The sequence below is a fragment of the Anas platyrhynchos genome, chromosome 6 (assembly GCF_047663525.1).
Source record: "Anas platyrhynchos isolate ZD024472 breed Pekin duck chromosome 6, IASCAAS_PekinDuck_T2T, whole genome shotgun sequence".
Lineage (NCBI taxonomy): Eukaryota > Metazoa > Chordata > Aves > Anseriformes > Anatidae > Anas > Anas platyrhynchos.
Window position 1 is genome coordinate 17299546 of NC_092592.1, and position 15845 is coordinate 17315390.

Here is a 15845-nt window from a genome sequence, read left to right on the forward strand (position 1 = left end):
AAATTACATACTGAGTAGTTACTTCAAGTACTGAATTGGGTAGGCACAACATTTTCCATTGCAGTGGAGAAATTTTCAGGTAAAATCATCCAGGTAGATGTCACTATGGTGTCAAAACTGGTGTAAAGTCTGAATGAACATGGAATTCCTTCCCTTTGCTTCTGTCTTAATGGCATAGTGACAATGGTTGCAGTGTGACACGCGTTGATATGTCATGCCTTATTGATATAAGCTACACAGCCCATTTTTAACTGCAGCTCAAAGCCTTGTCATCTTTACTTCTTGTCAACCTTTAGCTCCATCTGTGTGAAGTTAACTTTCTTAGTCCTCAGTGAATGAATTTATGCTTATAATGCCTCTATAACTGGACTTTGTGAGTGCTACTGTTGCTGTAAAAATGCAGTAATAATAAACAGAACAAGCGAATAAAGGTAATGTGAAACTGCAATGAGTAGTGGTGTTGAAAGAGCATAAGAGGAAGGAAGAAAATTAACAGGGGGATAACCCATATGTATGACATATATATGACATATATATATGGCAAATAAGTAAGGCTCTGTCTTTACTGCAGATTAGGCAAATTAAGCCCACTTTTATATCTCTATATGCAATTTATATTGAATGGTAGCATGGAGCATAGGGTTGCAGCAGATAATTTGATATAAACATTGAGATGAATAAAGCCTCAAATCAGGCATCCCTTGTGGGATATAGTTTATTACATACAGAGATGGCAGGGTAAAGGGATATCATAGTGCTTCATAGATTATCAACAGGATATCCTTATACTAAATGAAATAAAATTGGCGCTATGACTTTGGAAAAGACAAGAAGTCATCTCTTTCAAAGGCAATACCATTGATGGCCTAAAAGGGTGAAATCCCATAGGAAAAGACATCTAATTTTAGTAAAGAATAGGAAACACATTCTTTGCCCTGGAGATCCTAGCAATATGTTGCCTGTGAGCATAAGAACTATAGCACTTTTGGCTTGAGAAAACTTGGTGCAAAGGAAAGTTTCAAAACGGCTTCCTTTCTGCAGCAGGCTGAATGCTGCAATGATAAAGCTTAGTGGTCTTTTTTTCTTTCATTCATTTTTTTTTTTTTTTTGGTCTTTTTTCTTTTCTCTCAGCCCATATGCAAGCTACAGATGAAACTGAAAAATCCAAACTGAGTAATATCACCAAAATATAACTTGAAGTACAAAATGTTACGTGTCCTGTGTATAAGTAATCATTTATTTAGCCTTAGTGACATGCCTTTCTGACATAATCTTCATTTAAAATAAAGAGGACCACAGAATCACGTAATTTTTCAGGTTGGCAAAGACCTCTAAGATCATCTACCCCAACCTTTAGCCTAGTACTGAAGTCCATCACTAAACCATGCTACTAAATTCTACATCTACAGATTTCTTAAAGATCTCCAGGGATGGCGGATCAAACACTTCTTTGGGCAGCCTGTTCAAATACTCCACAGCTCTTTCAGTAAATAAATTTCTCCTAATATCCAACCTAAATTAACCTAGGATAATTTAACCTAGTTTAGGTAATCTAACCTTGGTGCTAGATTTGTGTTTGTTTTGTAGATGGATAATTTAGAAATTGAAAAAGAGGGATGATATCTGAAATGAAGGATGTTTTACAGAGCGAGAACTAGCAGTAAGACTAGCTTACAAAGGGCTACTGATAAACAGCAGTCCCAAATCAGGATTATGATTCACTGTTAAGTATTTTGCAAAGAAGATGACAGTGTATTAGATTATTTTTCAGATCTTGCAGTTTTTTGTAAAGGACAATAGCACAAAGGGAGAGCAGTTAGCTGCAATCTTAGCTGACCTTATCTAACTTTTACGACAAGTACCAAATCACTGTGGAGAGGAATAATGAAGCTATCTTTATCCCAGTTATATTTGTACAATTTCATTAGCTTCAGTGAATGCCTGCAGCTTTTACAGAAACTTAACCTGAAATCAGGGGTCTCAGCCTCTGGGTTGGTACAAGATTTTTCATTCTGGTTCTGTGGCATTTTCTGTGGTTTCTGTTGATAGGGTGCATAGGATGATAGTGACCTTATTTTAACAAAATGCTTTCCTCTCAGTAATGCAGTACAGAAAACGAGGATGTTGGATTCTCAAATTACATTCACTCTTTTTGTAGCTAAACCTGTATTTGTGAAGTACAAAATGCTATTTTCTGTCCTATATGTTAACATTTGGCTTCTCTTAACTTCTGCCTGCTTTTCTAAATCAGTTTTATTTGATCTATAACAGAAATGTCTCATAACTTCAATGTCTTTATAAATAAGTTTTTCAACATTTTAATGTAATTTCCTGTATCACTGAAGTTTCTTAAAATATAAAAGCTATTGTACATCAAGAAGAATTTTACTGTGTGCATTCATGCATCTAAAGACAAGAGAGGGCATGCTGTATTTAACTTGTTTTGATCTGTGATGTATACGAGGAATGGAAAATTTGGCTGCATGTGTAATGACCTGGTAGCCCGGGTAATTTCCTTTATGCCTTAAATTAGGTAACAGACATTCATAATGCATAGAATCTTGCTTGTTGAGCAGTCTAGCATTATATTTGCAGAGCTGCAGCTATATGAACTGGTATTACAGTCACATTCAGTGATCTATTTGACCTGGGAAGCCTGGAATTTCTTCTTTCCTGAAAGAATGTTTTCAAAGGTTCCAAATGATCTACATTTTAGTTTTATACTTTATTAGTCATTGTGAATACATGATCATTTGCAATATATGTGTATATATATGTATATATAGTGGGACATTGTATATACGTAGTATATACATCAGCATATATTGGGACATGACTTTCACTTCAGTCTGAATTCAACACTGTTCTGTGGCTTCACCATCCTGTTCTACAAAACTCACAAATAAATCACTAATCACACTCATGGAAGTTATCTCCTTCCTTAGATTAAAGTATGTTTATAAAGTACCAGTTTGTATAGAGTATGCTTTGGACTTGTCCCACTGTTAAATAAAGCATAATATAGTAAGCTAGAATTTGCAATGGCTGCCTGACACACAGGAAGGTATTTAATTAACCTGCATGCATAATTAACCCTTAGAGTACTGCTTCAAATTTCTCAATTTATTTTGTTGTTTAATTTTACCAGTGGGCTATGCTCCTTTTCTACTCAGCTCATAGTACTGTCATCAAGTACATAAGTAGCAAAACAAACAAACAAAACAAAACAAACCCAAATCTTACTGTAAGCAAGGGATTCTACAAAAATAAGTGCCTCAGATTGCTAATGGGTAATGTATTTCTAAGCAACTTTTTTTTTTTTTTAAGGTTTTATGGTACAATAAAAATTAAATTAAAAGATGTAATATTTCACTGTAGCTGTGTGCCTGTTATGTTTGTTCCTAAAGTGTACTGGGTATGTTCCTATAGAAAGAAGTCAGTTCTTTAAGGGTTAATGTGGGGTTAAGGAATCCTGGGTTATTTTCCTGCTTGTCTTTTATTAAATTTATTTGCATGTTAATTTTCAGATATTACCTGAACAGGTAAATATTAAGAGACTAACTGAATGAATGAAATAATTCATTTGAAATGCTTGCTTGTCTCTTGTAAACAACTGGAAAAATAGAGATTTGATCACGTTTTTTAATGAAATGCATAGAATTCTCACCAGATTAGAAACTCATATAACCACAATTTACTTTGATTTATTATTTTTTTTTCAAATAGCCCAATAGAGTCCTGCCAGAATTTCTACAAAGATTTCACGTTACAGATTGACATGGCTTTCAATGTGTTCTTCCTACTCTACTTCGGCTTGCGTGTAAGTAGTGTGTCTTTGATAATATGCATCGGAGAGGGAATATAAATATTAGATAGGAAACTCTTTGAAAACAGACTGACTTTACAATGACTGAACAAAATTAAGCCAAGCTCTAAAATGTATGAGCAAAGCTTTTGGTTAAGAATATTTAAGAAGTAAGGATAAGTGTATAGGATAACCAAGGAAACCAATAGCTTATAAGCTTAAACTGTTTCAGTATATTGTAGTATGACAGAAAGTGAAAAGTATTATAGGTTGGTGCTGGTCAGTAAAGTCAAAAGTAGTTTCGGTCTTCTCAGTGAGTGTGAATACTTGAATTATTCTTGTGCTGTATTCAATCTGTCTTTGGCATTTGGAGTTGAGATAACAGCTGATACAGCTGCTATAATCAGTTTTATGAACATCCATTTTCCCAGACTGCTAATGAATACTTTGCAGAATTGTAAAATACCAGTCAATGTGCTGAAAAATATATCATTAAGGTTTCCTTTTCACTTTCTGAAAATCCACTAATGCAGTTTCAGCAATTCAAGTGTTTCCATGTTTCCTTTTTCCTTTCCTTCTTTCCTTCCTTTTTCCTATGGCTTCAGGACATGGAGATACTCTTTGAGGTTAACTGGTGGTTGATAACTGGAAAATAGGGGGAAACAAGGCATAAAACATAGCAGAACTATGATGGAAACTTTATAAGAGCAGAAAGCTTGCCCCATTGGCCTTTAAATTTCATACAGACATTGTCTCATGTTTTTCCTTTGCCCATTTTTCTTCCAAATCACAGGAGCTCATTTTTCTTTGTCACAGTGGCAGTTTAGCTCCCCCTATTTCTCTTCAGACCAACTTAACCAACTTTTTCTGGTGCTTCAGTGAGTAAGTCTGTTGCACATCTGGGTTATTTCATTACCCAGACTAGGTGCAGTGTCTATCCTTTAATTTAACAGATAAATTCCTTCAGTATTTAAACTACTATATATGTATTATAAGCTGCATATAAACATATATAATAAACTGTAATTATTCAGTGTCTCAGGAGCTTCTGTAGATGTCCATGAGACCTTCAGTATAGGTTGACTTTTTGACGCTGTAGATTCAATGCATGATACATATGAACTTCCAAGAACCCTGTATTTAGAAGTATCCAGATACTTTTTGAAGTTTGTGTTGGTGATAAGGTTGTATGTTCTTACAAAGATAATTAAAATTACATATTGTCTACCTAAAGCAGTAATTTAGGCTACGTTATGAAGAAGCAGAGCACAACAGGAGAGAATATACTGATGTTAATACTTGCACACTGTGAATGTGAGCGGCCTTTATGGAAAAGCGCTATGGAAAGATAAAATGCTGATCTGAATACATGTTGTGAATTAAGAAAATATCAATCTGAGATCTTGAAAAACTTTGAGTTCCAAATATTCTGACAACTTTTAAATTCAACGGAGGGGAAATCAAAGATTTTGATGAAACTGGATATTTTTGCTCAGTTTTCATGCTGAAAGTTTGATTAACAGAACGTCAGTAGTTTTTCATTTTTGACTTTTCTCTGAGGCAAGTTCTGTTCTATTGTCTGTTTCCCTTCTAAGTATGACTTTAACATTCTTGACATCAGCAGAATCCATTTTCCAGTATTTTATCTAGGATTCTAACAAAGTTGGTATGCACCATAAACATTTACTGTTAAAGTTTTAATGTAATTGTAGAAAAGGGGAAAGCTAATCAGATGGAATACCAGTACAGGCTTTGAAAGAAAGTGAACCGATGTTGTCTCTAACTCAGAAAATTGTTTTAAAATATGTAATATTTAAACATAAATATATATTTAAATATATATTATTAATTAATATTATAATCATTATTAATTGTACATTATATTATTAATTATTAATATCATTAATTTATATGTAGTATTTATAAAAAGCTTATGTTTTAATCATTACTTGAATGAATTAGTTGTTGAACCTTGTTTAAGCAAGCAAGCATAAATAAGCAAGTTCGAACTATGATGTCTGACATCTGAGTTTCCTAGATTCCTTAGACTGATTTCATATTAAGCAGGGACAATGATCTCTTCCACAGCACAGTTCACAGGACTGAAGTCTGGTTGCTATCCTGAATTATTCCTTGTAGGGTTCAGCCTGGTAATTAGCTCTCTCTATAGGATGATTATTCTATCATCTCTATAGGATGATTATTGGATCTTTGGAAATATGTGAACAGCAAATACATGATGGGACTACATGTTTGGAGTGCTAGAGCAAAGGTGATATAATTTCAAATGTTTTATACCTACCTACACTTTTCTTATATTACTGATACATTGTTAATAAATGTGGAGGAAACAGTTTTTTTACCACAGATCTTGTACCCCATCACATATATGTTCTGCTTCTTTAGTCAGAAGAAGAAACTTCACTTTAATCTAAGCATGGTTGTGAAGCAATGCACAATACAGGCTTGTCAAAAAGTGACGCCATTTGTCTTGTCTGCGCTGACCTAAAAACATCAGTTACTTCTACGCTAACTTCGGAATCTAATATTTTGGAATGGAAAATATTGCACCCATTTGCAATCACCATGAGTATAACCTGATTCTTCTCTCTCTTCCCCTCTTTTTTTTTTTTTTTTGCAGTTCATAGCAGCCAATGACAAGCTATGGTTTTGGCTAGAAGTTAACTCAGTCGTAGATTTCTTCACGGTCCCTCCAGTGTTTGTGTCAGTATATTTAAACAGAAGTTGGCTTGGTGAGTAAAATAGTTTTTCCTTTTAATAACTGTTATAAAAATAAAGCTGCTATAGAAACAGTTTGGCATATTTTGATAGAGGATACCTTCATCTTGTGGCATCATGGAAGCAGAAGAACAGTACCAAAGTTATTCTTGCAGTCAATTTGCTATTTCAGCAGACAGGGGGGTTATGTTAGAAAAAGCACTTATTAAGTTCATTTTTTTCTCAAATGACTAATATAATCTCATACTGCAACTGGTGTTGAGGTCCAGCTTGAGAATACTTACATCAGGCTGTTTTTACAAAACAGGGGAATTTAGTGTAATTGTTACAGTTTACAGTCTGATCCAGACCATTATTTACTTAGCTCTATTGTCATTAGTAATTTTCAACAATGAAATCAACAAGTTCTCTTCACATTTTACACCAATATAGCTAAATTTTAAATCATCTGAAGCAATATATTTGGGTAGACATTACCAATTTTAACCTTTGTATAGAAAAGACCACTAGGAATTCATGAGAAAAAAATATGCCACACATAAAAAGGATTGCAAAAAGAAACAGAGAAGAAAAAAATCAATTAAAAAAGAACACATATAATTCACATGTTAAGTTTCTTGTACCAAGTCCATATTCCTTTCTAGTTATGGAAAATTAGGGTCAAAATTGGAAGTTTTTATTTGGGGACAACGTAGGGAACCTTAACATTTTTCGGTTCAATTTTCTACAAATACAAGCACTCACTGTCCCTGAAAACCAAAGGGAGTGGTCAACTGGCATGTTTCACTCATAAAGGAAAATAAAACAGACGACCTTTTATAGAAGTATAATATTTCCAATTTTATACAGAAATGTAAAGATAAAAATAATGATCTATGATTCAATGTTTTATGAAAGGAGTGTAATAGATTGTATAACTATGTTTGGGTTCACACTATACATTAGTTGTTAATGTTGTTTCAAAGAAGAAAGCAGTAATACAGCCAGGAAATGCGATTACAAATCCTCATATAATTAGTGTCTTCATCGTGTTCTTCTACTTTGTGTGTAAAACTAATGTTTTCTGAAGAAATTGTGATACAGTTCCATATTATATGATAGAAAATAAAATTCAGAATAAGTTATGTTAATAACAAACGAAGTTACCCTTAAAAGAAAATTGCTGATTTCACTAGCTGTCACTCAATCCTAGATTGTTTGTGGTATGTGAATAGGATATGTTTTTGTACTTGAATCTGCCATATTGGTTTCCCAGAATTTTCAGATTTAAATAATTGGAGATGAAGGTGATCTAAAAGTAAAGACTGGAAATTAGAAATTAGAAAATGAATATGAAATGAGAAAATAGCACACGCACAAAAAAAAAAAAAAAAGGAAATGAGGCCAAGAGGTAATTATTTGAGATGAACAGCATTTGTGATTGCACAACTGACAGACTCATGGTTACATGACAATCTGACAGTACCAATAAGAATAATGAGAGACCTTGAACACTTTAAAAACTATCAAGGAGAAACTTTTCATGATCTATGTCATTTTACAGGCAGAGTTAAGTGTTGTACTTATATTTATTTGTAGGTTTGAAAGAATTTTGTTTTTTTCTTAATTGCACCAATGTCACTTTTCCTGGATTTCTTGTTTATAGTCCCACTTCACCTGTTTTTTGACTCAATCCTTTTAAGACATTTATCACCTGCTGATACACATTATTATTATTATTATTTTTGTAATATGTAGCTGGATTAGGAGTGACATTTACAGTGTTTAATCTTTGCACTTCCTTTCACTGTGTCTATTCTATTCTAGAGCAATTTTTGCTTAAGGGAAAATTATCCTTACTAAAATATTTTACTACTTAAAAAAAATGTGAATTATTGGAGTCTGTGACAAATGTAATTTAGACCAGAAAGTTATTATTTTGTGATGCTGTGATGAGTTTTTAATCAAATACACAGAAGTGTATTAAGTAAGACTGTCTGTTCTTTTACACTTTTTAAAGAGACAGCTAAATTTACCCTGCTGAAGCCAAATGCTTGGGACATACTCATGGAAATATGGAAAGACAGGAATTGTGGTTGAAAGGAAAAGAGGGTGTTTTGAGTGATATACTTAGTTTCAGGTTAGGTGCCCACTTTTCCTTTTTCTTTTATATATTTTTGTAATTGAGGGAAAAATGCTTATCCAGAGAATGGTTCAAAACATGTAACTTCAAGTTTCTGCTCCAAGTATTGCCATGGGTATAGGAATTACGGGGAGTTTAGCCTTCTAGTGAGGCTAGTAAATATGGAGTGCTTAATGTTAGGCAACACAAAGACCATCTAAGAGGTTCAAAATTCACTCTATCCCAGCAATTCTTTGCATATTTTAGGAATCAGTTACTTATGAAGCAGGGTTCCTTTCATTTCAAAATCATTCTGGAGCCCCAATATGATAAAAATAAATTTATCTGGAATGTATAGCACACCAGGGTCTTTCCAGCTTATTTACTACTTCATTTTAGTCAGCTGTGATGAATTGTCTAAGTATCAAACAACTAAAGTTATCAGAATGTGTCTTGAATTCCTGATTTCACAAGAACCATTGGGGTTTAGCTAACTGATAATAAAGTAAATATGAACACATAATTTATTATTATTATTTTTTTTTAATGCACTGTCCTAAGTCAAAATTAAACTTGGTCTTCAGAACACTAAATGACCATAGAAAGACATGTAGTAGAGGACATGTCATCTGAATAAATACTTTTTAGTATATATGGTAGTGGAAAGCCAGTTGGTTCTCTTCCTACTCCTATACTAGTTCAGAAATGCCACCATTAAACTCTTATTTAACTCAGTATGTGAAGCTTTCCCCTTTTCCTGATTCTCTTTGGGGTTCAGTTGTTCATGAAATGTATTTGTGTATCTCATAATTAATTTTTCAATCAGTATTCATAAGGAATGATGTTTCAGACCTAAGCCTCAAGCTAGATTCCAGTATGCAAACAAAATTCAGAATTTAAGAAGGATCAAATTATGCTTTACCATCAAACTGTTCCTGTGAATGATAGGGTGTTTACTGTCTAATATAAAGCTAAAGGCACAACAGCACTTAAAACCAACAAAAATAACACATTTTTACATTTGATAAATCCTTTTAGAAAAGATTTCTAGTGTATCATTTTTCTTAGCTGTCCAAGGGTAGCACAAGCAAAGAGAACATATGAGCAGACTACAGCTGGCACATGGAATGATCTGCATGCTATATTATTGAAAGAATAGGAGATAGGTAGAGAAATGGAGGAAATAAATCTGTAAACAATTCAGTGGTATACTGCAATAGTCAGTGGAGTTAAATCCGCTGTGCTGAGACTTAAAACTGTACAGTTAAAAACATCACTGTGTTTTCTGATGTTCATTTGCATCTAGATCCCCTTGACATTTTTCCAACTGTTTTGCAAACAGTGGCATTTGTGCAGATACTTACATGTAAACTAAAGTTATGCTTCATAAAATCATAAATACTTCTTGCACCGCACAGTATAAGAAATATGTTGATAGTGATAAAAGGACAATTCTCTACTTCAAGCACAGGCTTCTGTGGAGCAGAGAGAATCTTCCCAAGGGAAGAATGGTTATGCAAAGGATGGAGCTTCTGGCTCTAAAGATTTTACAAGTCACTTTCAGAGTTATATTCAACCAAATTTCAGTGAATTACTATATGCTTTCTTTACAGTCTAAGTGAAGGTAGGCTGAAAATGCTGTTGGAGGAAAACAAAAAAATTTCCAATGGCAGAAATGATGCCATGGCAAAACTCATTTTTTAACACAAAGTCATTATGATCTGACTATTACAGTTAAGTTTTGGATCAGATCTTTTTTTCTTTGATAGCTTGCAGTCTAGTAAGCTGGAGAGCCCTGCAACACATGAATATCTTCCAGCCTTATTCAGTAATGATTTACAAACACTCTACACTCCACTTAAAACTCTATCTTCTGTGATAGCAAAGGCACGTCAGATGACTGAAATGCCTTTTTTCATGCACTTGCATGATTTTTAAAAATAAAGTATTAAAGATATGAGCGGATTGTAATAAGGAATAAGGCAAGGAACAAAGCAATGAATTGCCTTGACAGGGTGATATTGACAGAGGAAGATTAGTTATGTAAAATCATCTTGGCTTCATGTTTACAAGAACATGTGAATGAGTATCAATTGACTGTGGAACTACAGTGATTTAAATAAAGCCTTCATAATTACATAGATATATGATAGTTTCCCATACTGAATCATTGAATCACAGAAGACAAAGATCCATTTCCTTTTCCTGACTATATGCTTTCAGTGCTTCATCTGTTCTGCTGTTAGATTCCAAATAGATTCTACTATCAAAAGGATTTTTTCATCATGTTTCTCTACTGATATCCCCCAGGCAGTCTAGTTTGCTGCTGAGTTGTGCTATTTTTTTTGGAATAATAGTTCAGATTTACAGTGGGAAAAAGAAGACAGACAGTAGACACAAGTGTATATATCCACAGCATAGAGAATGAATCTCTCTGTGTGTATGGCAAGCGTACTTAGCAAAAGAGGGCTTCCCTCCCCTCCCAAGTCCTTGCTCAAATCCTGTCCAGGGTACTCTTACAGAAGTCCCAAGTAATTTTGTTCTGACTTGTTGTTCAGTATCAATTCCTGGTCTCAGAAGATTGTTTCCAATGTCTCTGGTAGACATTCAGCTATTTTTATGAGTCAGAGAATGGAATTAATTTCCCTCTGTGGTTAATGGAAAGAGATAAATGATGAGAAAAAAACAAGAGATAAATGATAAGAAAAAAAACTCTCTTACAAGGTTTAAACTGACAGTGCAAATGCCTCCTGGCCATCCAGCAAGTGTGCTTCAAGATGAAGTCTTAGTTAAAAGTCTATGTAGGGAAAACTGACCTGGAAAACAACATTTATTTTGATACCCTGTAGTCTTTTTTTATGTAACCTCTACAGAACAGCTCAGTCTGAAATTGAATTCACAGAAGACTTAATGCCTTTTGGAAAATAGTATGGAACGTAGAGCAGTACCTTCGTTACAGTGACACACAGAAGTATTCTAATAACTGAATAGTGAGGTAGATGAATTATGAGAACCAAGCTTTGTAATAATTTCCTGTGTTTTAATGCACTTGCAGTTCTCAAAAGTATCCTTGTTTTAGCACATTTAATTTGCAGTCATTTTTTTCAGTGATCTTGTTTAAGTATTATGCATTTCTGCCATCTATTGGTGAGAACTTCAAATATGCATCCAAATTAAAGAATATTTATGTCTTTCATAGCAGTTTTTTTTTTTTTTTTACAAAGCTAGTTAAAACCTATTATGCCGTTTTACTTGCATTAGAAGTTATACATAACAGAGGAAAAAATGTAGGAAAAATGTATTTTTTGTTTATGTGCATGTGCACTAGTTTTATGTGCAGTAACATGTTTTGTTGACTTCAAAAGACTTCAAACAGCTGTAAGGATTTTTCATGACAGTCATCATTAATATTCTACCTGTTTGGTCATTTGGCAATAATATGCCATTGAAAAGACTGTATCACATATGTATGATATCGAAGACAACGTTTTGCTTTCTTCTAATCAAAACTGAACTTGAATCAGTTCAGATTTCACAGAGCATGTGTGCTTTGTCAGGGTACCAGATAGAGTGATATTTCATAACAGACATTGAGTTGGTAAATAAATATGAAAATGTAAACTTATGACAAATAGGTATTTGTGATGACATCCAGAACTAATTCTAATGAGTATTGTTGCAAGCAAACTGACAGAAACACTTCACCCTCTCTCTATTCCACGGATGAGAAGTCAAAAAAAAGTTAACCAAAAGACACAGAAGCAGAGAAACACTAAATAGAAAATTGACCTTAAATTCATTCTGGTTTCTAGTCCACTCTGACTGGAGGGACCATACATAGGGGGAACTTCAGTTTTTCCAGTGTGAATAAGTGGCAGTTCCAAGCTGGTCTCACTCTGTGAGTGTTGAATAGCTGTCATAAGTTGATATGATAGCTGAAACCAAGTTTATTGCTTTAAAGTTTAGTGTTTCTAGTGTACCTGGTTGAAGGGATGGGCTACTTTGACCTTTTGCATCTCTTCTCCTGTCTCCTCCTCAAATGAAGAACTTGTTTGAGACAGAAAGTATCTTTAGTGGGGAAAAATTAAGTCATAAGTTTAGAGTTACCCATTAAAAACACATAGTTTGTTGCTTTAGATATACCAAGCGCTGCTTGTTCTTCACATTATCATCCTAGCTATTTACTAGCTTACTACATTATCATCCCCTAACATCACCTGTTAACTTTATTAGTATGGATTTTATTTTCCCTTTAGAATATTAATAGAAGTATAAAATAATTTAGAGTTAAGAACCCATCCCTGACAAGACTGTCATGGAAGGCATACCAGATTCATTTAAAGACTTACTGGTTCTTGGTCTGTTTAATGGATGCTGTAGCAATGCTGAGTAAACCACATTAGGATTTATAATTTTACCTCTCAAATATAAAATTGGATGGAAAAACTGCAGTAATAAGATCTTTTTTCTAAAATGCATACATAATTATTTATTGTAACCTCCTAATTACTTTTTAATAGATTTTTTTTTATGAGATTTGATTAACTGTGGTCTGTGGTTGCTTCTTTTAAATATGTGAAAATAATATTAACTTTCTTACATATTTCTGGAACTACAATAGACAATGCCACACTCAGTGAAAACCAACGTTAAGTAGTACCCAGAGCGAAATTTTAAAATGACTGAATGTGAAGTCTCCAGATATAATGACTTAGATATGTTTTGCCTAACAGATGTATTTAGCATTCTCCACAGTTATTTTAGGAGGGCGACTATTGCTGTAATTACATGATTGTTTTTTTCTAAATAAGTCATGTATGGTACAAACTTCTGCCTTGCTTATATTACTTTTGAAATGTCTACCAGCCCCCTACTAACATAATGCTGCAATAATATTTCTTTTATTAGCAATATGCAATAAAGTCTTTAACTCTTAGTTAACATAGCTTGTAAACACTTTTTTTTCTCCATCTGTACTACATATTAAAAAATAAAATAATAATTAAAAAAAAAAAAAAAAAAAAGAGCTAGACTTTATATTTTCTGATATACCTGAATTGTATATTGTCATTATCTGTTAATGTTCTGTCTCTGAACAGCCCTCCCCTCACCATGTTTTTATCAGCAAGGCCTGGTCAAAGTGGGAACAGTTCAGGAGACTGTTTTGGATTGTTTACTTGTAATATATACGTGAATAAAAGAAAAGGCAAGGGAGGATTGGATTAAGATTTACACTGTTATTATAAAGTACAAAAGGATAAACTTAGCTGTGTATTTAGTTGCATAGTTTGACAGTTGCCTGATAGGCAAATATCCCATTGGGACAGGGAGAAATACTTGTTGACCTTCTCTGCTTCAGCAGAATTCTGACTTTCATGCTTTTGTGATGTTTCATATTAACACTTGGATAGATTTGTAACAATGCTACATTCCTCTATCTGTTCCTTTATTCACTATGCAATTTTTGTATCAGTACTGTGATGCCATAAAAACTCAGGTCAAATGAAGAGAAGGAAATTTTGGGATATAGTGATAAGTGTTCTTCTGGCTAAAGTATCTAAGGCATCTTCCGAGGATTTGAACTGCAGGATGTTGTGTTATGTTATTTTAACATCTGGAAAAACTTCATACAATATTGAGCCAAGTCAAGAAAACAGTATCTTTCATGAGTTGCTGCTTGCTTCATATCAATTTTTGAACTCCTAACCTTCTCTAGTACTTCTTTATCTATAATGTCCATGCTTACATTATACAAGGCTTATTCTTGATTCACAGTCAATCCCCAGATATTCAGAATTCATTAACCTTGGTATCACCTTCAGCAGTGTTTTGTATCATGCTATCTCAAATTGTAAATAACAAAAATAAATATACATCAGAGGAAATGAAATCCATGAATGAAAGAACATTCCTCCACTTCATAAAAGCATCAATGAAATTATTATCTTCTCTGTAACAGCTTGCACTGAAGTGGTGTACCTGATGGATTGCTTAAAAGTCATTACCAACAAAGCTAACACGGCTCAGAGGGCAGTGTTTGCTTGCTCTTTGTGTGCATGCTTTAGCATCTTTCTCTTTCCCATTTTTTTTCTGTTCAGGGGAGTTTTTAATTTAGAACAGTGTTAAATGAGCTATTACTAAACTTTTGAATACTTTTTTTTTTTTTTTGCTTTTTTTTCAGGCATTTAGTTTTTAAATCTTTTTGAACGAATCAGTATAGTGTGTTTGCAAATGTTACATAAGCTTTTGTTACATAGGAAACATTCTGCACTAAATCTGTCTACCAGTCTTCTCTGATTTGTTATCTATAAAGGAATACAAGGACAAAGAATCCAAATTTTCTCAGTATTTATGTTCAAACTATCTAAGCTTATCTTGCCTTCAAGATTACACACACATTTACACACAGAGATAGGCTTTCATATGAAATCTTCCTTGCTGCTACTTAAGAACAGAAGCAGAAATATTGGAAAAACAGCCTATTTGATTTCATCAGCAATTTTAGTGTTGTAAGTAAAACTATGGCATATAAGGATCAAAACCAGAACAGCATCTATATTAATAAAATAAATAAAAAATAATAAAACCCACAAAAACAACCAACCAATAAAACATACAGAACTGCAACTCTTAAACTTGGGAACTTGGGAAACTCTGCTTTTCTAGATACGTAAAATTTCCCATATGTAAACGTTTTTTTCCCCTAAACCCTAATTTCCCTAATATTAGGTAATTATATTGCTTTTTTTTTTTTTTTTTTTTTTTTAAATCAGGCTCTATACAGTAAGAGACATGGTAGCATGCAGCACAGGATGAGATCTAGTACACAGCATTTTGCTCAGCATTGTCCTATAAGGAGTGCTGTTTTTATAAACAATAATAATATTGTAGAATCACTACAGAATTTAGCTGAAAAGAATTGTTCATTCAGTGTTTTAAATGCCAAGATTGATATCAAGATTTTTTTTCAGGTTAGGATATCTGCAGATGATAGTCTACCTAAACAACAAGAAAATGTTGTAGTCTCTCAGAAGAAAAAATGACAGAGCAAAAATGGTTTAGTCTACTGCAGTATAAGGTTTTTGAAGTACATCCAAACAACCAGTGGTTATTTGTCCATTATCACTTCAGTTACTCAGCTGCTCAGTGTAAATTTTCAATCCTAATTGCTGGTTATGTTTTCCTTTCTTCAACCCCTTA

General features: G+C 33.5%; 1 protein-coding gene across 39 annotated transcripts in view; it reads left to right on the forward strand.

The window, feature by feature from the left end:
• KCNMA1 (potassium calcium-activated channel subfamily M alpha 1) overlaps window positions 1-15845 on the forward strand; it is a 469740-nt gene that overhangs the window by 268271 nt on the left and 185624 nt on the right. For 38 of the 39 annotated variants that reach the window (XM_027460048.3, XM_027460049.3, XM_072039510.1 and 35 more), the window contains 2 exons: window positions 3727-3820; window positions 6447-6558. In XM_027460048.3, the coding sequence (XP_027315849.1) occupies window positions 3727-3820; window positions 6447-6558 (206 nt within the window). Of the gene's footprint in view, window positions 1-3726; window positions 3821-6446; window positions 6559-15845 lie in introns of those variants that run through there. The other variant, XR_011810002.1, reaches the window with a different exon arrangement.